Here is a 23,240-nt window from a genome sequence, read left to right as displayed (position 1 = left end):
GGGTACAGATTCCAGAGTGCTTTCTCTGTTGAAGATTTTAAGAATCTTCCATTTCTTTTTCACAAGCACCTCTACCAGCAAGGAAATTCAAAACACTTTCCTGCCTTAGTAAACCACTTAATGAGCTGTCATGGTCAGCCCTTTGATAATGAGCCTCTTGGACTTATCTAGGCTGATCCCAGTATAATAAATATGACTATTCCATCACCAGGCCCATACCCAAACCCTTTCCAGCTTGAGAAATACATACTACAGTCTGTTCTCCATTGACATCATGCAGGATCATCTCCTTATCCCAGTAAATCATTGGAAAACTCTAGTGGAAAAGAATAATAATAAAAATAACTAGTAATAGAGTATTATCAGTAATAAAACCTTACATTTATATGGCAATTCAAAGTTTACAAAACTTTCATATAAATTACTTCTTTCAATCCTCACAAAAGTATGAGATTAAGTTCCATGGGAAAGCCTATAATTCCCATTTTCGTGGTGAGAAAACTGAGCCTTAGAGTTTATAAGTTGCTCATTATTACAGAATTAGTAAATTTCTTTTGAGATCACATTGTATTATTTTTCATCATCTTAAATATTTAGTTGTATCTATAAGGTTCATGGACTGAACACTTAATTAAATTTTAGAGTTACATTGACTAGAGTTGCCTAATGGCCAATGTGTTGGTCATAAACCACTTCATATGTAGCTAATTTGGTTCTTAAGTAAACTCAAACTTTCCTAATTAAACAGATATATTTAATAGATAATGGATTTTGTTTTGTTTGTATGTTTTGGTCTGGGTTTGGGATAGATACTGGACCTGTGATTTCATTGGCATAAAGAGCTTTTCATTGAGAAAAATCCTTTTGACCAATCAGGTTCCACTCTCTCTGCTATTAATAGTCTTAGGGAGTTACCACCTAACTGAGAAGTAGAGACTTGCCTTTGGTCACACACTAAATATGGGCCAGATGTACAACCTAAACCCACATCTTTGAGGCCAACACTGCTTTGTCTTAGGATGAGAAGTAAATAAACCTCTATTTTTACTTACTCAGTGTAAGCTTCAGAAGGAAGTATGCTTTAGCTAGCTTGACAATTTAGTGAAGTTTGTCTAAAAACTGGGAGATTTTTCCAATCAGGGTTTTTCAGAATTTGTTTGGCATCTCTCTGTAAGCACAGACCAAATCAAAAGGATGCTCAGTCATTCTAAGATTATAGACTTTTAAACTGTAAGCTAGGTCTGTCACTCAAGGAAGTCAAAGAAGGAAGAAAAGTCCTCTCTACAAAAATAAATAAATATGGGGCAGCTGGATGGCTCAGTGGATTGAGAGTCAGGCCTAGAGATGGGAGGTCCTAGGTTCAAATCTGGCCTCAGACACTTCCCAGCTGTGTGACCCTGGGCAAGTCGCTTAACCCCCATTACCTAGCCGTTCCCACTCTTCTGCCTTGGAGCCAATACACAATATTGACTCCAAGATGGAAGGTAAGGGTTTTAAATTAAAAATAAATAAATTAAATTAAATAAATAAATAGAAATATATATATATATATATACACATATGTATATATATATCAGTTCTTTTTGTGGTTGCAAGGAACTAGGAGTAGCACTTTTATGCTATATGAAAAGGAAGAGATGGTTTCAAAGGAACCCATGATGTGAGCACAGAACCAGAACAATACATAGTTTAATATCAATATTATAAAAATAAAGTTGTGAAAAATATCTGCAATTTAATGACAAACTGTAATTCCAGAAAACTAATGGTAAAGACAGCTACCCACTTCCTCTCCAAAAGGTGATAAATTATTATGTAGATTGAGACACATTTTTTGGATGAGATTGTTTTGTCTGACTATCCTTATTTGCTACCAGGGTTTCCTTTTTCCTTTTTTCGGTGGTGGTGGGTCAGATAAGATGTAGGGGGAAAAATACCCAATAAATTTTTGTCAATCTAGTGCATGATCAAAAGAGGAAGATAGTAGAGGTAGAAAAAGAAGTATAGAGTGAAAATGATAAACTTCCATAATTTACTAGACTGGTAAAATAATGAATTTTAAGGTACTTGACGTTTTTCAATTCCTTTGTTGTGGGTGGGAAAGGATGAGAATATAATAATTTATTTGTGAATCTTTGTGCTTTGAACTGAAATGAGAAATAATTGGTTATACATATATGTCTCCATATTGAAGCAGTCTTGTATATACATGATTGTTGTACCATCATAAAATGATCCTGGAATCTTTACAAAACTCAGAGTAGAGAAGATTATAACATTCTAGATATGGCTTTGCAAAACAGATTTCCCCCATTATTTCCTCCCAGAAGATTCAGCCGAGTACTAGAAAGCCAAAGTTTAAACTTTAAAACTTGGTTGTGTTTTCATTCTCTGTCATTTGAAATTTACAGAATTAATTTTACTGTTTTTTTCCTTCAGTTTTTTCTGTAGTTAGGTATGTTTTGTTTTCTTATTGATTTAGTTATTCCCACCACCAATACAGATCACAACCCCTTCAAAACTTTGTGTATGGCTTTTGAGAATTATTGCAATCAAATTTTCATCACTAGGAGCAACAGTTAGGTGGCACAGTGGATAGAGCACACTAGCCCTTGAGTCAGGAGGATCTGAGTTCAAATCATCTGGCCTCAGACACTTCCTAGTTGTGTGACCTTGGGGAAGTCACTTAACCCCAATTGCCTAGTCCTTGCCCTTCTGCCTTAGAGTTGCTTACTAAAATAGTAAGCAAGGATTTAAAAACAACAACAAAACCCCCAACAACTTTTATCACCCTTCAGCACACTTGGTGACCATCTGGTACATGGGAAAACTCACATATTATCCATCTCTAGGCCCATACTTGAAATTCAACCTTGCATTTTAGTGAGACCTACCAGAGCTTCTGATGGATATTGGGTCAAGTTAGAACTAGAAAGAACCTGGAAGGCCCTCTAGTCACTTCTGCTCATTGTACAGAGGATCAAACAAATATCCAGTCACAAAGGTAGGAAGTATCAGATCTGGGCTTTGAAATCTAGCTCTTCTTGACTACAGAACCAGTAATACACACACAGTTCCATGCTGCCATTCATGAGAATGAAATTACTGTGATTTTGAAGGTAGCCTAAGCTTCTGGATAGTCTGCTAGAGTCAGAGGAGTTATAGGAAAGAATGACAAGAAATGGAATCACTTAGTAGATTGTTTAAGGTAGCTTTATAAAATTTTTGCGGTGGGAACATAAGTAAAAAGGGAAGCATTTTGAGGGAAACAAAAAACACAATTGCTATTCCAGATTTTATATGTTCAAGGGAATTTCTTTTCCCACCCTTCCTTGTTCTTTTTTTTTATAACTTACTAGCCCCTTTTGCTTTTCTTTGCTTAATGGCTTTGCATTTTATTATAAAATTTTAATTTGAAAGATTTCATTCAATCTGTGCCTACTTTATGTCTGTTTAAATTTTATTAGGGCTTTGGTGGCATATGCACTGGAATAATTCATTTTCATACTGTGAAACCACAGAAGCTTCAGAGAGAGAGAGAGAGAAAAAGAGAGAGAGAGAGAGAGAAAGAAAGAGGAGAGAGAGAAGAGAGAGAGATACATCATGCACAATATAAAGGATAGCCATTTTCCCTGCCCCTTTTAAAAATTTTGCCCACTGCCAAACAAAAATAATTTTTTTCTCCTTCCTATCCACCCTAATTGAAGGGAAATAAAGAAAAATAAAATCCTCCTTAACAAATATGCATCATCAAACAAAACAAACTCCTGCATTGATCATGTCCACAAAATTTCTCATTTTACCCTCTTAAATCTCTCACCTCTGTCTAGTGACAGGTAACATGCTTCATCAGTTTTTATATTTAATTAATTTTTTAAAAATTAACAATTTCAAGAACATTCATTTTCTCACATCTCATATGATGCTTTTTAGATAAAGCCCTCAAACTAGTTTAAGATTTGGATAATGTATGTGAAATGAGCTACAGTAATTTGAATACTTATGTCTCAGATTTCTGAAATTGTTTATATTATAAAAAGAGCATTTTTGAAAACTAAAATTGAGAAATCTTTTGCTTTACCATATTTTGTTTTTACTAAATAGGTGCGGTTTCATATTATTAATGATTAATGATAGTGATAATAAGGTTTGGGTTTTTTTTTTTTTGTAGTAGTTCCTATCTCCACTTAGGTCTTAATGCTTTCTGTGCCATGATTCTTTTCTCCTATTTTATAGGGAGACATCAGGCTTTTCTTTCTTATTAATTACCTTTAGAGGTTTCTTTGAAAACATTACTTTAGTTCACCATTTCCTTGATAACACTCTTATTTTGTGTAAAATAACATTAGAGTTTGTTATTGGTAAAATTTAGCATTTTTTATGAGCCCAGCAGTAGAAATATTTGAATACCATCTTGAATACCAGACTTGTATTTGAAAGATTATCAACATAGAACTATTTTTGAAATTCAGATATTAATTTAAGCAGTTATATTTGACTTTGCTTCTTTGAACTCTCAGGTTATTTTGCTTTTAAAAAGAATGAAAGCAGCCTAATTATTAGCCAGTAGTATGATCAATTGCTAAGCACTTCAAGGGTGCCTAGTTCTATTTTAGTTCTCAGCCCAGTATACATTTAATAATATCTCTGCTAAAAGCAGAGCTAAAAGCATTTTTCATACTGCATTATGAAATCTTTTAAAAGAACCTGGATGATAAAGAAGTCATTATCCTTATTTTAATATGTTTAACTTTAGTTTCATTTATAGCAGACTAAAAATTAGCAGTAGAATTATATATCTCTCTTACCATTGTGCAGAATTTGAGGTGTGTGAAGCCCACTGTTTGGCAGAGCTTAAAAAACTGTGTTAATTATAGATGGGAAAACTGTATTAGAAAATTCATAAAGAGAATTTAGGTATAGAACTTATCAGATATATAGCATTCCATTGTAAATTTGACCAATAGACATAGAAAATGTGTTAGTAACTTTAAACTGATTAAAACAAAAAACATTGAAATTATTGCATGTTACTTTTGAATTGAGGGAAATTTACCAGGGACTTAATTTAGTAGGCCCATTTAGGAAACACCATTAATATACTACCAGAAACTCCTTTAGCTGCATCTATATTAGTCACCCTGTGATTTACTGTAAATCTATTAATTTTTTTCTCTCAGACATCACAATTATATGCAGAAAGAACTTTATTTAGCATATTAGCCTATAAGGTCTGCAACACCAGTGTTCTAGAGCCTTCTACTCTAGCATTAATGAGGTCTTTCAAACACTGCCTACAAGATGACTTTGAAAAATAATATGGGAATTTTTCCTTGCAAAGCTACTAGTTTGAATAGGAACAAGATAGCTTCAAGATATTACTGTTTAATACCCTGTGACCAGTGATGTAAGCCTTTTTAGTAGTTAGATGTCTACATTATTATCAACCACTGTGAACTACTTTATGGGTAATCATGAAAGAAGCCAAGCACAGAATGGACCCTAAAGACTCCTATTTGTACAGATAGTGCTGATAATTTAGTTCAGTAGCTTATGAGAGTCAAGTTTTGTAATAACCAGGAAGTGGAAGCTTCAAGCAATCTGCTATTTTACATTTGTTTCCTCAACAAGATTGTCAGATTTGTTGTCCAACTCTGAAAGAACCCCTAACATACAAACAGTAAAAGTTGTATTATTTTAATATATTTTGTTGTTGTTATTAAGTTGTGTCTAATTCTTCATGACCCATTTGGGTTTTTCTTTGCAAAGATACCACAATGGCTTTCTATTTTCTTCTCCTGTTCATTTGATGGATGAGGAAATTAAAATAAACATGGTTAAGTAACTTGCCCAGGGTCACAGAGCTAGTAGGTGTTTGAGGTCAGATTTGAATCCAGGAAGAGGAGTCTTCCTGATGTTAGTCCTAGCACTCTTATCGCCTAAGCACCCTAGCTGCCCATTTTAATATTTTAGGAATACCCTAATAGGACATTGAATTTCTATCCACATGATTGGCACTGTCTAATGGTTCACCATCAGAAACCAATATGCTTTTCCTAATGGTAAATTTAATAAGATATAGCATCTGCATTGTGACTGCACCCTCAGGACCATCAGATTTACAATAGAAGCCTCGTGTGTATTGTTTCCCTCATTGGAATATGTGCTCCTTGAAAATAAGAACTGCCTTGCTTTTGTACTTGTATTGCACACAGTAATTTTTAAAATTCTTTTTAAAAATTCATTTTCAGTGAGAATAAGGAGCACAGGATGAGCAGATATGGATGGGTTGTTATATACATTAGCCCTCATCTTTCCCTAAAATCTTACTGCTCTTTCAAAATTCCTTATTTCTGTGAAAGGTATCACTACCTTTCTAGTCGTCTAGTTTATCTTCCCTTTAGTACCTTTTATTTCTCACTCAACTAAAACCATTCTCTTCTAGGTTAGCAAGGATCTCTACTGAATTGCCTAATCTGATGACTTTTTCTCAGTCCACATCATATTTGATCTCTGCATTTGACATTCTTGACCTCCTTCTCCTTAAATAAACTTGTCTGAAAATTATTTGCTTCACCTAGAAAACTTTCATACCTGATACTTAAGAAACTTGAAAACAGAATTTCCTAACTTTAAAGATGTTAGCAATGAAGGGGTTTGGTAAATTTTGAACCCATTTGTTAAAAATATAAAAAGGCAACACCTTTGGATTAGTTTGTAAGAAGAATTGACTGAAATCAGGGAAGATGGAAATTTATTAGCTAAATTTAAGAAAAAAATTTGCACAATTTGTGAGTAGTATTCAAAATGAGTTACTGTGATTTCATAAGTATAGCCAATGTAAGTAACATCCAGCTTCCAGTTGGATCTTCTTAAGGTAATTATTTTCAGCTAAGCCAGCAATTAAAACAAAGTATTAAAAGAAACTGAATGTAGGACCTGAAATTACAATGATTATGAGAAAAGTATTAAACAAAAATTTTTTTTCAAATAAGTAAGCCTGGGGGCACCTGGGTATCTCAGTGGATTGAGAGCCAGGCCTAGAGATGGAAGGTCCTGGGTTCAAATATGGCCGCAGACATTTCCTAGCTAAGTGAGTCTGGGCAAGTCACTTGAACTCCATTGCCTAGCCCTTACCACTCTTCTGCCTTGGAACCAATACACAGTATTGATTCCAAGATGGAAGATAAGGGTTTAAAAAAATAATAAAATAAGTAAGCCTATTCTATATCATTTCATTCACTAAAGCATTACTATTTTTATTAGCAATATTTTAGCTAGAACAAAAAGGTTTTAAACCATTAATTAAAACATTTTCAAAGTAGTAGTTTATCTTTACCATTCTTTAATTTCTATTTTGTGTAAATTTTGTATTGTCCATAATTATTAGTGTAATAATACATGTTTATAATTTATGAATAACTAAATGTACATATAACATGGTGCTCAAAATTATTTTTCCTCTAGGAGGTGTGTAATATGAGAGAGAGGCAGAAAAGAAGGAGAGAGACAGAGCTACAACTGAAAGGATTAGGGCTAGAACAGGAGTTTTTTGGTGCTTCAAGAAAGAGATAATTGTAAATAAAATATTGTTATTAAAAAATTGGCAGATATTATCCCCCCAAAATATCTTTACCCACTTCTTTATAAACATGGAAATTCTTAGTTTGCCTGAGGCCAAAATTGTCACCAGATGATACAAGAGTGAAACTCCTTGCTTCTGAGGACCAAAAAATTAATCTAGGTGGTAATAAATCATCTCTAGTCGCTAAGATTTGTAATTCAGCCAACTAAGGGGGCAAGTCCCTTTTAGATGATTAGAGTATCTGCACTGAGAATGCCAGGTACTGATAACTTCAAACACTGGTTAAACGGGTTATGTCATGGAAGAAATTTCATTTAAATCATAGTCATCCTAAGTGACAAAAAAAAAAAGTACTGATCTACAACATGCAGTGTTTGATTTTGAATTTCTAATAAGGACTTCATAAGAGCGGTTGTTGAGTTTTATGGATTTTAAACAAATTAAAATGCATCAAGTTAAAGGTATACATTATCTTTATATGATATCCTTTTTAGAACTAATGAGAGTAAAATAGTCAAAACAATTCAATTCTTAGCAAGAAAAAGGTGAATGGTCACAGTGATTCCTGAAATTTTCTGTTTATACCTGAAAATACTGTGTTTAGTTATGAGTACGTTTTTTTTGGGTTTTTTTTAACCCTTACCTTCTGTCTTGGAGTCAATACTGTGTTTTGGCTCCAAGGCAGAAGAGTGGTAAGGGCTAGGCAATGGTGGTCAAGTGACTTGCCCAGGGTCACACAGCTAGGAAGTGGCTGAGGCCAGATTTGAACCCAGGACCTCCCATCTCTAGGCCTGGCTCTCAATCCACTGAGCTACTCAGCTGCCCCCATGAGTACGGTTTTATTTGTATATATGTGTGTGTGTTTTATGTTTTATTGTTCTCTTGCTTTTATACAAATGTAACTTATTCCCTTCTTTCTTATAGCCTTCTCTTTCCTTTTTCTTTAATATCACTATAATTGCCCCAAGTATTCCTTCTAACTCCCTTCCCTGGGAGTCATATGATATGTATCTTTTCAAGACAAAAAAGGAAAAGGAAAAAAATCAGTATGATGGATCAACACATCAAAAAAAAAAATCTAGAAATATGTGCAAAGTGCTGTACTTGTGGGCTTTACCACCTCTTCTGAGGGTTGGGAAAGTGTTCTCTTGACTTCTCTAGAGCCATGCTTACCCTTTATAATTTTGCAACATTCACTTTTAATTTTCTTGTGGTTATTCTTTCCATTTATGTTGCTATAGTCATTGTGTATATTGTTTCCTTGGTTCTGCTTACCCTCATTTTGCATCAGTTCATGGAGTTCTTTCTGTATTCTTTATATTCATCAGTTTCTTATAGCATTGTAATAATTCATTACATTGATTACAGCATTTTTTATCCATTCCCCAATTGATAGGCATTTATTTTGTTTCCAAGTCTTTGCTAACACACAAAAAAAAATGCTGCTATAAATATTTTAATGTTTGGGGACTTCCTTAACAGTGGCTTCTTGGGATAAAAGCCCAATAGTGTAGTTTCTGGATCAAAAGATATTTTGGTCACCTTATTTGCATAATTCTAAATTGATTTCCAAAATGATTATACAGATTCATAGTTCCACTCTCTCATTTAAGTCATGTCTAACTCTTTGTGACTCCATTTGGGATTTTCTTTCTTTTTAAAAAAATAATTTTCTTTATTTATTTAAAAATGTTTTTCCATGGTTGCTTCATTCATGTTCTCTCTGTCCCTTTTCTCTCCCCCCTCTCAGAGCAGACAAGCAATTCCACTGGTATACATGTATTATCACTCCATACTTATTTCCATATTATTCATTTTTGTAATAATCTTTTTAAACCAAAACCCATTTTGGATTTTCTTGTCAAAGATACTGGAGTGGTTTGTGGTTTCCTTCTCCAGCTTATTTGTCAGATGAGGAAACTGAGGCAAAGAGGGTTAAATGACTCGATTAGGATCACACAGCCTGACAGCCTGTCGTCTAAGACCAGATTCGAACTTCAAAATACGTCAGGCTTGGTACCTTAACCACTGCATAACACAGTTCCACTAGGAATGCTATAGTATTCCTATCTTCTGTTTTTAAAAAAAGATAAAGGGAAGGGATGTACCCCAACGAGGGAGGCTTGGGCTTTTCAGTATGGAGAGAGAAAGAGAGGAGAACCCCCCCTCTTCCTGGAAAGCGGGGTTCAGGGGAGACAGCAGATGTAATGGGTTGGCTCAGAGAGACAGGAGAGGGGTTTTGAAGATTTTCCCCCTTCTGCCTTCCCTCTTTAGCTAAAGCTGCTCTCCCCAATTCGCTCTTGTCCCTCTTGTCCCCCCTCCATTACTCGAGACCAAAAAGATCTCCCCAATATCAGTTCACTCACACTCAGCTTGGGGAACAAATAACTTTAATGTTAACTCAATCAGGTACTACAAAAAGAAATAATGAACAGGGAAGAATGGGAAAAGGAAAGTGGGAAAAGGGAGTCCCTGTTTCTATCTAAACCCTTTTCCTCCCTCCTCAAGTTTAGGGGGAACTCCGGCCTTGGCAGCCTGAGCCCCCCGAGAGAAAGTCTGGTTGACTCACCCCTGGGCACAGGAGCTGAGGTAAAGTCTGTTCAGGTTTCTCTTCAGAAAGTCTCTTCAACTGGGAAATGTTGGGGGAAGGATTTCCAGTCACCAGCAGGAAAAGTGGGTAACCCTCAGGAGAAAGTCTTTATCTACCTTCTCTCTTCGATGTCTCCAGACCGAGAGACCCTCACTGTTCTCCCAGTCTTCTCTCCTCAGGAAATTCACTCCCAGGGCCCTTCCCCCATTGAGGTGATCAATTTCATATACTCTTCAGTCTGGCACTTTTTCTCTAGTGCCAGCCTCTATCACACTTCCCACAAGTTCATAACTGTGTATTCCCATCTTTTGTCATCTTTGACAATTAGTAGGATTAAGAGATGGAACCTCAGGGTTATTTTCATTTGTACTTTTTAAAGTATTAATGAATTAGATTATTCTTTCATGTGGTTGTTAAGTTTCAGGTAATTAAAATTCTCTTTTTTTCTTATGTAATTTCCTCTATCCTTTAAGTAATACCTCTCCTACCCATACATATATGTGTTCTTCTATTTTAATTTGTTAATATTAACTTAACATATCTATTTAGAATTTAATTGTAGAATGTATTATAAGGTAATGATCTATAGCTAATTTCTTCCAGAATGTTCCAGTTTTCTCAGGAGTTTTTATCAAATAGGTAATTCTTTCCTAAGTAGTTTGTTTTCCAGTTTATGAAATATAGTTTGAGTTCCATTATTTCTGATTCTTCCTTTTCTAGTCCTTTCCATTGATTTGCCTCTTCTTTTTAAACAATACTTAAACTTTTAATCACTTCCACTTTGTCATATAGTTTGAATCAATATTATTTTATTGAATTCTGTAAAGTGTCCCTTTGGTAATTTGATTATCATAGTATAAATTAACTTTGAAGGCATTGCCATTTTTATTGTATTAGGACAACCCCATCATGAATACTGAATATTCCTTCAACTATTTATGTGGTTAAAGGCCATATAGTTTGAATAGGCCATATAGTTTCTTTTCTGTACTGGCTGTTAATACACACCAAGGAGGAAACTCATATCATTAAAGTGGAAATTCACTCCTTGTAGCTGTGGATTACAAATCTGGTGAAAAGTTCAGCTTTTTACCTTTTATAATTACTTATTAGAAGTCAAACACTTAAGTATCTGTTGACTTGTCTCCAGCAGACAATAAGAAAACAGGAAATACCAACTACTGTACTAGAGAGTCCCTGTTGTACTAGCACATGGCCAGAGTAGCATGCTCTGTGACCTCTCCACTGGAGAGTTAGTTTGAGCTCTTTGTGGGGCAACAAATACAAATTGCAAAATGCTGCTTTACCAGCAAGCTTGGGGAGCATTAATGAAACCAGTTAGTGCAACATGATCTGTTAGCTTGATCTTAAGGCCACTGAGCCATCATTTACCTCTTTTATATTACTGTGCTTTTAAACATCCTTTGGGAAGAATCATTTATTCTATGAGCTAGTAGTGGATCAGGGGCAATCATGTCCTACAGAGGTGCTTGAATGTGGTTGGGGAAATGGCCATCTCAGTATTCCAATCCCTACTCTGTAGTTAGTTTGCATTGAAACTTGTTTCCATTGATAAACTTATTTGCTTAAGAAATGTGGAAAAACATGGAAGTAAATTTCATCTTAAACACTGCAAAGTCATTATCTCTACTGAATTCAGGCCAGTATTTTTATGTGTTTTGAATTTTAATTTTTTAAAAATGTCCTCTCCATTTTCAGCGGAAGGCCTACCCCAGGTGTATTATTTTGGGCCATGTGGGAAATACAATGCCATGGTACTGGAGCTTCTTGGCCCTAGCTTGGAGGACTTGTTTGACCTCTGTGACCGAACGTTTACTTTGAAGACTGTGTTAATGATAGCCATCCAGTTGGTAAGTGAAGAATCTGGTGATGGAATGTGCATGCTTCCCTGCTATGTATTAACTAGCAATGACTATTGACTTTTCATTTTTTTTTAATGCCATTCTCAGAATATCACATTTAAAAAAAGAAAAGTAACATTAGACCTATTCTCCCTAACCAAAAAATTACAGATATTTTAATACATTGAAACAATTTGCACCTTGGGCAATATCCCATCCTTAAAGGTAAACTAAATAATTTGGAGGAGCGAGGATATAATTCTTAAAATCATCCAGATGAAGCTGATTTACTTAATGATTTTTTAATGACTTACTTAAAGATTTTTAACACAGTAATAAGTTTTCCATTTCGTTGGCCTCATGAAGAGATATGAGATACAACATACTGAGCAGCTGTTGCAGGATCTGAAGCAGCAAAGGGGAGATTCTACCATGATGAAATGTCTTTTCTTGCCTCCTTTCACAGCAGAGCCTGGCATAGTTGTAGAGGCTGGTTATTCAGTTCTTATAAAAAAGAATGTACTTTAAATTTAGAAAGTGAAACCAGTTAAAGAACAGTTGAATAATTCCCATGAGAAAACTATCCATCCGTTATGAGAAAGATGTAGCTGTATGATTATTTATCACAAGTGGTCATATGTAAGCAAAACTTAGGCTAAAAATCTACCCTATTTTTTCAGCCTACAATTCACATATCTATAGTTCTTTAACTTTTATAAATAATTAGAAAAGCCTTTACAAATATAAATATTTTTTACAAAGAGGATAATAGTAATATCACTAATAATTCTCTTTAGTACTTCACTCACAACAATTTTGTGAGGTAGGTAAGCACACATTTTATTAACTCCATTTTCCAGATACATAAAATATGTTTTATCATTTTTGCATTATACTTTAGCATTATGAAATCTTTACTTTAGAAGATAGAAATAGAAAGTGGAAAAAAAGAATGAATTATTAGATTTTTAGCTTTTATTTAAGTGACATCTTGGACTTAACTTTTTCTAGTAGATGTGTTTTAAATCATGCAGTTTTATTATTGGCATATAATAGAATAGCTTGGCACCTTTCTATTTTAATTTCTGGACTATAGACTTCTATATGGCAGTAGCCACAGAAGGATTTCTAATTATTTGGGGGGGGGGGGGTATCTAGGTAACATTGTGGGGTAGGAGTGATGTTGACAGTAAATATGTGGGATGGAAAGGCAGTGCCTGCTGAAAGAAAGCAGCATAATCAGCATAGTGAACAGTATTGAATTTGGAATCAGGAGTCATAGATTTTAGTTCCTCCTCAGCAGCTATGTGACCTTGAACAAGTGATTTACCCTCTCTGGTTCAGTATTTTTATTTGTCAAATTAAGAGTTTGAATTAGATGATCTTGAAGGAACATTCTACCTCTAACACCCTGTGATTCCCCATAGCATTCTTAGCATACTGTAGTACAGATAGGGGATATACGGCAGCAGCTTTTGGTTTATAGATCTACCAGGCAAGGTTCCAAGATCTGCTGATCAAATCAGCCCTTCCTGTTATGGACATCTGCACTTCAAATATCTGGGACTTAGTTGCTGGCTATAGACCTAAGTAGAACACATACTAAAAAGCAGAGGAAACACAACCAATTCTCTTCACCATTTGTGAATCGGGAATCATTTCTCAGGTAAATTTGTGATCTGGAACAAATATTATTTCATTCCCTTTCTCTATTGTGGGCTTTTTTTGAGGGGTGGTTATAGTTGTTTTCCTAAATGCAGTTACAGAGATGTGGGAGTATTTCTCAGTAATCAAGTTTTTTCTTTTTTTTTAGATTTCTCGAATGGAATATGTGCACTCAAAGAACCTCATTTATCGAGATGTCAAGCCAGAGAACTTCCTCATTGGCCGACAAGGCAACAAGAAGGAACATGTTATACACATTATAGACTTTGGCCTGGCCAAGGAATACATTGACCCTGAAACCAAAAAACATATACCATACAGGGAACACAAGAGCTTAACTGGAACAGCAAGATATATGTCCATCAATACTCATCTTGGCAAAGGTGTGTTCAGTTTTCTCTCAGAAAGGGGCAGTTCACTAAAAACAACTACTGATTTCCATAACACCTTTTTCCTTTTGATTTCAAGTCTTAATTCTTATTGCTTAATGAGGTAATTGTTTTTACATTTTGTGAAACCAAGACCAACAAGTTACTGACTTTTTAAGACTTCATGTAGAACAAAATACTCTTAGACCCTTAATTGATTTACACTTTCTTTATGTGATCAGGTGATCATTTTTATGTTGTTTTGTTATATGAAGCTTAATGAAATTTTATTAGAAGCATTTAGTGAGTGATTTTTGCAGTTAACATCTTGGAATACATATGTGTGTATAATAACTATAGGTCCTTTCTAAGGCTAGTTCTGCAATAGGAAAGAATAACTAGTCAAATTCTGTATTATGTTTCTGTTTATGCTACATTTCACAATTAGTTGCTTTTCTATTAATCAGGGTAGAAGATCTTATTTTAAAAATTAGCCTTTAGGTTGCAGCTAGGTAGCTCAGTGGATTGAGAGCCAGGCCTAGAGATGGGAGGTCCTGGGTTCAGATCTGCCCTCAGACACTTCCCAGCTGTGTGACCCTGGGCAATTCACTTGACCCCCATTGCCTAGCCCTTACCACTCTTCTGCCTTGGAGCCAATACACAGTATTTAGAGTTAGGTTTAGAAAAAAATTAGCCTTTATCATTAAAGCATTTTTTAAAAAAGCTATCATAACTATAGGTATAACTTGCTTCATTGCTTAGAATATTTCAGTTTTACTACATAATATTTTACATAGTATAGCTATTAGAAAGTAATATTTGAATATATTCCTTTTTCTAAGAAATTTCAGAGAGCTGAATTTGTTGAATGTGAATTTGCCCTTTTGATGTAGTCTACAAATTCTGCAAAGTTGTCAATGAATAAAAAAACATTGGCACACTCATATTTGGTTTCTAGTGGCTCAGGAGATTTTGAAAACAATGTAGTACCATTTGAATTAGAGTCTAATATAATATAATTATATCCTTAATTTTAAAAAATCCTGACTTGGCTAAATATTAATGTATTGGACAAGAATATGCCTCATGAAAACATGTAATCTCTCTCTCTATAAAGATAACATCTTGTATGTTTTCAAAAGATAAATAGATAGCCCTATCATTGACTTAAGTGACATTAATAATCCCACATGTATATTTTCTGCGCTTTAAGAGGTTGTTTTTTGTGTTTTGTGGTGTGCTTTTTTTTTTCCATCTTGGAGGGAAGTGTCACATCAGGCCTAGATACTATCCGTTGATTTAATGGTTGTAGGCAAGGACCACTCAGGGAACACTAAAACAAGTAGTACAGTAGTTAGTGTTATATTATGTTTGGATCAGAATAGACTCCTTAAGTTCATTATTATTTTTGCTGAATAAAAGCTAGAAAGGATTAAGTCTCTAATCTGAGCCTAGGTGGTGGTCAAATTAAGGAGAGTAAATAGAAGGTGCAGTAGGTAGACTACTTACTGGGCCTGGAGTCAGGAAGACCTGAATTCAAATCCAACTTCAGACACTAGCTCTATGACCTTGGGCAAGACACTCAACCCTGTTTGCCTCAGTTTCCTCAAATGTTAAAATGAACTGGAGAAGGAAATGGCAAACTACTCCAGTATCTTTGCCAAGAAAACCCCAAATAAGGTCACAAAGAGGTGAATACGACTTAAAAACAACTAAACAGCAATAAAACTGTAAGGAATTATTGGCATATATCCTGTTGGATTGTGTGTGTGTGTGTGTGGGTGTTCAGGAAGGGAGTGGTAGTAGCCAACAAGGGAACTAGATAAGTTTGCTATCAACATTGCATTAATACCTTTTCTCATAATTGGTTACTAAAACCTTGGTCATGAAAACCTGCCATTCCAGAATGAGAGAGAAAATCTCAAAAACTAAATCACAAAATCTGTTTTTCTCACTAAAAAGAAAGGTTTCTAAATTTGGAATATTTGTATGTTTAAAATGGTCACAGATTTTCAAGTGTTTGAAAGCAATCCTGTGACATAGCATGAAACTTTGATTGTCCTGAATTAATTCATGGGTCGCTAGTATTGGAATTCATCCTCATCATTAATGAAGCTACATACCCTACATGCGTCACATATGAAAGGAAGTGATTGAAACTAACATTAATCTAGCTTTACTTTTTAAAATCATCTTAAAGGTAGTGCTTCTAAAGCCACCAGTGCCCCAATTCATGCCAGTGATTAAAACTGAAAGGCATAATCTTGTTTTGAGTGAGCTGAAATAAGCTTACAAAAGTTTTTTTACATGGCTTCTCTATCTAGAAAGCTAGAAGAAATGATATTTTTGTTTGATTTAGGTGACCATTGGCTTCCTCAATCCATTATAATAATTTGAAGAATTGTGCCCTCTAGTGTATGACAGTGCACTGCAATCATTTCCTGATGGATTTTTGCTACAAAGGGGGCCTCTCATTAAGGGAAGTGAGCAGAAAAATAGAGAAGCAATAAATAGTTATGATACAGTGTAAGAGGCTACAGGAAGAGGTTTGTCTGTATTGCTTTGCTAAAGACCTCATACCACTCTCTTTTTTTCTTCCATGAATTTATAAGCTTTTCATCTCTTCCTTTTTTAAGCCCTGTTTAAAGCATTAATTTTGTGAGCAGAATTTTGTTTTATTTTTAGCTATACAAAATATTTCCTTGTAGATTTCATCCTAACCTCAGAGACAAAAGTACCCAATTCACTGTAAGTTGGACTAGATATCATCTGAGATCACTTTCAACTTTGAGGATAATTGATTCTTGTCACCATTGTATTCTTTTTACAAAAACTAGTTTCATTTAATTGGTAGCTACTATTTTTTTTCTTTTTTTTCCCGAATCATAAAAGATACACGACCCATTCCCTTAATGTGAGTAAAAACCTTTCGAAAGACATATTCCTATTTAGAAAGCTGATTTCCGTCTCTAAAGTTTATTCTAGATTCTACTCATTTGTTTTTTGAACCAATTCCAAATAGAAACAAAACAATAGTTAAGTCTGCTGTCTTTTTTTCCTTGGCTGTATGGCTTGCTTCCCCAACCTACTTGAATTAGATCTGTTCTTTAGATATAAAAGAAATATATTGTAAGTGATGACTTAAACTGGCTCTCAGTTTTACCCCAATAGTTTCTTTTAATAGAGCCTAGAGACTTTCATAAACATGAGAGCTTTGGTGTAAATAGTATTCTGAAATTAGAATTTAATAAAGCTGCTAGTCTAATCGACAATTAGAATTGGAATGTCAGTATATTTGAGAAACAGTTTTTTTATAATCATTTTACGTGTTCATTTTACCACTTCATGTTCACCTCCTTTTTACCTACACTGAAAAATTAAAATAAAAAAACCCCTCACAACTCAAGAGTTTGTTTCAGCTGATAAACAACTTCTAGAGACCAATAATTCTTTTTGTTTATAAATTGTCATAGCCAGATGGGACACTTTAATAAATCTTACATGATATTCTAAAATAATTTTGGGGTACTATGTGTGTATTTAATAGGATTTCCTTGCAAATGACAGATCTAAACAAAGTATTATGTACATGTTAATCTGATCCAAAATATTGTCCCCAATTTAGACATAAAAAGAATTTGTAAAGAGAGTTTTTCTACAGCAAAATGTTATTTAGAGAATTATTGGTTTGTGTTCCCACTTTTGCTTTCATAGTTGCAACTCTGTTTGATCTGTTTTGCCTTTTAGAGCAAAGCCGACGAGATGATTTGGAAGCCTTAGGCCATATGTTCATGTATTTCCTTCGAGGCAGCCTACCCTGGCAAGGACTCAAGGTATATATAGATATAGATATAGATATAGATATAAATATAGATATAGATATATGGGGGTGGGATACACAATTTAGGGATTTCTTTCTGTACTCATTTACTAATTTACAGGTAGCTATATTAATTGTTATTATAAGTGCAAAGTGGAAGATTGCTATGGAAATAGAACCAGGAACCATTTATGTTTGATTCATTATTTTTAAATCTTCACTGAGTATTGACTTCTGAAGGATTCTTTCTCCATTAGAAATCCATTTTACTAGAGCAAATCCTTCTCCTACCTCTAACATACTGTAATATTTTTTTAAAGAATCTTTCTCTTCTAACCTTAATTATGTTTTCTGTCACTGTATGTGTCCCTTCTCCACTACCATTATGTGGCAGAAAGAATGTTCCCCACAAGTTGATGCTAGCAACTGCTCTGCCTTTTGCAGAGAAGGACTTCCCCTGAAGAAATTAAAAGAATTTGCTCATCCATTGTAGACTAAAGACCTAATGGAGGAAAGTGAAAATTCAAGTTTAAACAATGTCACTTAATTTAATGTACTGATAAATTTCTGAGAAGAAAAGCATACTGGATGAAGTGGATTGAAGAAGACCTAGGCAAACCACTTAATTCTCAGTGCCTTGGACAGCACTCACATACCTTTAAATCTCAAACAAAATGTCAGCCTATATTTGATGTAATTCCTTATACAAGTTTACTAATAGATCAGGATCAAAACAAATGCACGTGTGAGTGTGTATATATTTTATGTCATACTTCATGAATCATTCACTTACATATCTTTCCTTTGCTGTAAGTATTAGTATAGTATTTTATGTCTCATTTATATAGGATTCAGAAGAACTGAGTTTTAGTTTGTTCAGCTGGTGGTCTTAGGATTCACCTGCCTGGGTCTCAGTTTTATAGGCTTAGAGTTGGAAGGGATCTTAGAGATCATCTTGCCCAGCTTCCTAATTTTACAGATGAGGAAACTGATGCTAAATAATTGAGACATAACAACACTGTATCAGTACTTGGAGCCAAGGCAAGATGCATGAATATTATTTATGAGGTATGGCATATATAATCATAATTTACTGCTTAGCAAATCAAAATAATAATGTTTGATTTTGATAGCTATAATTTTCATATGTAGCTTTCAAGTAATAGAGGTTTTTTGCAGTTTTAGGAATATCGAATTCTTTTCTTTGTTGTTTTTTTTTAACCCTTAACTTCCATCTTAGAATCAATATTGTGTAATTGGTTCCAAGGCAGAAAATGGTAAGGGCTAGGCAATGGGGGTTAAGTGGCTTGTCCAGAGTCACACAGCTAGAAAGTGTATGAGGCCAGATTTGAACCCAGGACCTCCCATCATTGGTTCTGACTCTCAATCCACTGAACCACCTTTAAAAAAATGTGTGGAATATTCTTGGAATAGTTTTAAAAGAACAATTTTGAAGGCCTACTCTGGGTCAGATCTAAGACACATTTTTTAAATTCTCTACCAATATACCTTTAATAAACCTTGCCTCTTAATACTTTAAAATATTATAAAACTTGCACCACCCCTGGTTTATAGCCATTTTTGTACCCCAAATTCATCTTTTGCATGCGTTTTGCCTCCTCTATGGAAGTGTGTGTTGCTGAAAAGTACTTTAATATACCTTTGTTTTATTTCTACCCAGATCTCTCAAATTTTTGCTATAAAACCATATATATTTCTGTTCTTGAGTTAATAAAAAATATATGTGATTGGGGGCAGCTGGGTAGCTCAGTGGATTGAGAGCCAGGCCTAGAGACAGGAGGTCCTAAGTTCAAATCTGGCCTCAGACACTTCCCAGCTGTGTGACCCTGGGCAAGTCACTTGACTACCATTGCCTAGCCCTTACCAGTCTTCTGCCTTGGAGCCAATACAGAGTATTGACTACAAGAAGGAAGGTAAGGGTTTAGAACAGCAGTTCTCAATCTCTCAATTTGTAGCAATGAGAATACATAATGCATATCAGGTATTTACATTCTGAATCATAACTGTAGCAAAATGACAGTTTTGAAGTAGCCACCAAAATAATTTTTTAGTTTGGGGTCACTGCAACATGAGGAACTGTATTGCGGGGTCACGGCATTAGAAAGGTTGAGAACCACTGGTTTAGAATATATATATTAACATCAGTATTAAACACCAGAAGCAGTAAAGTACCAATCTTAAACAAATTTAGAAATATTTAAATATTCCCCTTTTTGTTTTTATTCTAACTCAATTTTCTTAATCCATTTATTAATATTTATGTCTGTGATAATACTACTAAATACATTTTGCAATTAAAGATTCTCTGAACAAAGCAGATGTTTTGTCCATATCTAAATATGCCACCACTCTATATTTAGATGTTTGCTAATTGAGTTATAAGAGAATCAAGAGAGAATTGAGTCTCCTTAACAAATACATGCTAGTTTGAGCAAAATTAGCATTAGTCTCCAAATCTATTGAATTGCTCCTCATTGTCAATACCTATTTCGAGGTAATTTTTTTCTTTCTTCTCTGCAGGCTGATACATTGAAAGAAAGATATCAGAAGATCGGAGACACCAAAAGGAATACTCCAATTGAAACTCTCTGTGAGAACTTTCCAGGTAAAGTCTGTTAAGAGTTTCCTTTGAATTGTGTGCCTGTTGATGGTGTGAAAGGAATTGATTTGTGTCCTTTTGAAATGACTAATTCTCTTTGAGTGGATATGAATGTACCAGATGATGACTTTCTTGAAGTGTTTGCAAGGTAGTATGTGATCCATGCCAGACCAATAAGAAAAAGACATAATTCATAACCATTTCTTTCAGATATAATTCAAGGTAGGGTTTATCAGCTCTGTTTGACTCTTGAAGAAACTTATGCAGAAAAATCTACTTTTCTCATTCTGATGTTCTTCTAATCCCTTTCTCCACAGAGGAGATGGCAACATACCTTCGATATGTCAGGCGATTAGATTTCTTTGAGAAACCAGACTATGATTACTTACGGACACTCTTTACAGAGCTCTTTGAAAGAAAAGGCTACACCTTTGACTATGCCTATGACTGGGTTGGAAGGCCAATTGTAAGTGTCTCCCCACATTAAGTAGTTCTCTCTCACTCCTAGACCAGCACTCATTCTTACTCTTGCCATTATGAAGACTTTTGGAAAAATAATTGCCTTAAATATAGCTACTTCATTTATCCACCATTTAGTTTGAGTCCACAGTCTACTCTCAAAGATAGAAAGCAAGAATAACTTTACTAAATAATTTTAAGACATTCATAATTATTTTAAGAGAAGTCTGGGTCAAATGCTTAAAAATTTTATATTGAGTAAGGTTTGAAGTACTTGGCATCTGAAAATAGAAGGACTTCACAACAAAATGTTTCTTTCAGAAAATCTCAGGGGGCAGCTGGGTGGCTCAGTGGATTGAGAGCCAGGCCTAGAGACAGGAGGTCCTAGGTTCAAACCTGGCCTCAGACACTTCCCAGCTGCGTGACCCTGGGCAAGTCACTTGACCCTCATTGCCTAGCCCTTACCAGTCTTCTGCCTTGGAGCCAATACACAGTATTGACTCTAAGACGGAAGGTAAGGGTTTAAAAAAAAAAAAAGAAAATCTCAGAATTTTCTTTTCTGACAATAAGAAAATGTGTCCCTTTGCCGATTTTGCATATGCTTAATACTATACCATGCTTTTTTAAAAGATGTTTTAAGCATGAATTAAATTCTTACATTAAGGATTAGACGCCCATGTGGACCATGCTATTTTTTATGGAAAGGAAAACTGAAGAGGCAAGGTCATTGCCTCTTCATACTAAGTTTCCATTTGTAAAATCTTGATATTTATTTGTCAATTACAAGAAGAACAAAATAGACCTATTTTCATTATTTGGCTTTTTGCTTTATTTTTCTAGCCTACTCCAGTAGGGTCAGTTCATGTAGATTCTGGTACATCTGCAATAACCAGAGAAAGCCACACACACAGGGAACGGCCATCACAACAACAACCTCTTCGAAACCAGGTCTGTGACTCTTTCCTGTTCTTTCAGCTACTCCTCTATGCATTAAAAGCCAAACTCTCCTGCATTTTTTCTTTAAAATAAACAAAATTCTTATTTTAAAAAGGCACAAAGCCATTAGGTTTGTTGGCAGTTCTTCCTGTCACAGTGATTTTGTTATCATACTAGTTTTTCCCAGGGGTTCATAAATGTCCTTGGTTTTGACCAAATGTGAACTACTGGTGCATGAGACCCTAGAAACTTCTTTTCTTCTAGAACTTACAAGCTGAGTATATCCTTTATTTGAACCTTGAAGTGATTCTAAGGCAAATGAAGGAGACATAGTCAAGACTCATTAGTTGGCTACTCTAGATCTGATCTTTTTTAAGAATTCTGGGCAAACAGTTTGGTTTGATACCTATTGAAGAGTTCCACACTGTTGATCAGGGATTCTCTTGATTGTGAATTCATCATGATTCTTAATGAATCTTTCAAGAATTTCCTAATTGTGGGGGCAGCTGGGTGGCTCAGTGGATTGAGAGTCAGGCCTAGAGATGGGAGGTCCTAGGTTCAAATTTGACCTCAGACACTTCCCAGCTGTGTGACCCTGGGCAAGTCACTTGACCCCCATTGCCTAGCCCTTACCACTCTTCTGCCTTGGAGCCAATATACAGTATTGACTCCAAGACAGAAGGTGAGGGTTTAAAAAAAAAGAATTTCCTAATTGCTTAGAACCATTTCTGGATATATAGAGGAAATTTAGCAAAGTCCTTCTTGGAGATCCTTTGGATTCTCAACTGACCCAGATAGTCCCCAGGTTTATTCTAAAGTGAGGCAGTCTGGTGTGAAGTCGAGCCTGACTCCACTTTCTATCATACCAAACAGGTCGTATCAACCTATAGTTTTTATTGCTTGGGATCACTTAAATGGTCTCAGTGGAGGAACAGAATGTAATCTTTCACATAATACTTCATCTTTTGGAATTCCCTTGGTATTGATGTGAATAATTTTTTTTTTGCAAACCATTGTCTATTTGGTTGAAATTGCAGTAGTCTTTATATGTAATTCTCAAAAAGGGGAGTTGTAGTAGTAGATGAAAACCTAGATTGATTCAGTGTGAAACCAATAAGGTGAAAGTGTTAGCATCTTTAGTGTTGTTTCAAGTGAGATGTTTTTGCCAGTGCCTGTAATTATGTTGGAAAATGTCATCTGCTGAACAGAAGGCTTCTTTCTAAACATTTGTAGCTTGGACTTTTATCTTTTAGATTCCTTTTTTTTAGGTTCATAGCTGTCCTAGCCAAAGAGTACAGCACGTAATACCTAACTTACTTGTAATGATCTCTATTT

The 23,240-nt window shown here is 34.9% G+C and overlaps 1 protein-coding gene across 17 annotated transcripts in view; it reads left to right on the top strand.

Annotated features, from left to right (window-relative positions):
* Positions 1-23,240, top strand: part of CSNK1G1 (casein kinase 1 gamma 1) — a 247,782-nt gene that overhangs the window by 192,886 nt on the left and 31,656 nt on the right. For all 17 annotated transcript variants that reach the window (XM_001366863.4, XM_001366816.4, XM_007479552.3 and 14 more), the window contains 6 exons: positions 11,895-12,046; positions 13,851-14,085; positions 17,818-17,903; positions 20,432-20,516; positions 20,828-20,976; positions 21,810-21,917. In XM_001366863.4, coding sequence (XP_001366900.1) covers positions 11,895-12,046; positions 13,851-14,085; positions 17,818-17,903; positions 20,432-20,516; positions 20,828-20,976; positions 21,810-21,917 — 815 coding nt within the window. The remainder of the gene's footprint in view (positions 1-11,894; positions 12,047-13,850; positions 14,086-17,817; positions 17,904-20,431; positions 20,517-20,827; positions 20,977-21,809; positions 21,918-23,240) is intronic.

The sequence above is a fragment of the Monodelphis domestica genome, chromosome 1, assembly GCF_027887165.1.
Source record: "Monodelphis domestica isolate mMonDom1 chromosome 1, mMonDom1.pri, whole genome shotgun sequence".
NCBI classification, from domain to species: domain Eukaryota; kingdom Metazoa; phylum Chordata; class Mammalia; order Didelphimorphia; family Didelphidae; genus Monodelphis; species Monodelphis domestica.
The sequence above is the reverse complement of the archived record's forward strand: the minus strand, read 5'-3'. Positions and strand labels throughout refer to the sequence as shown.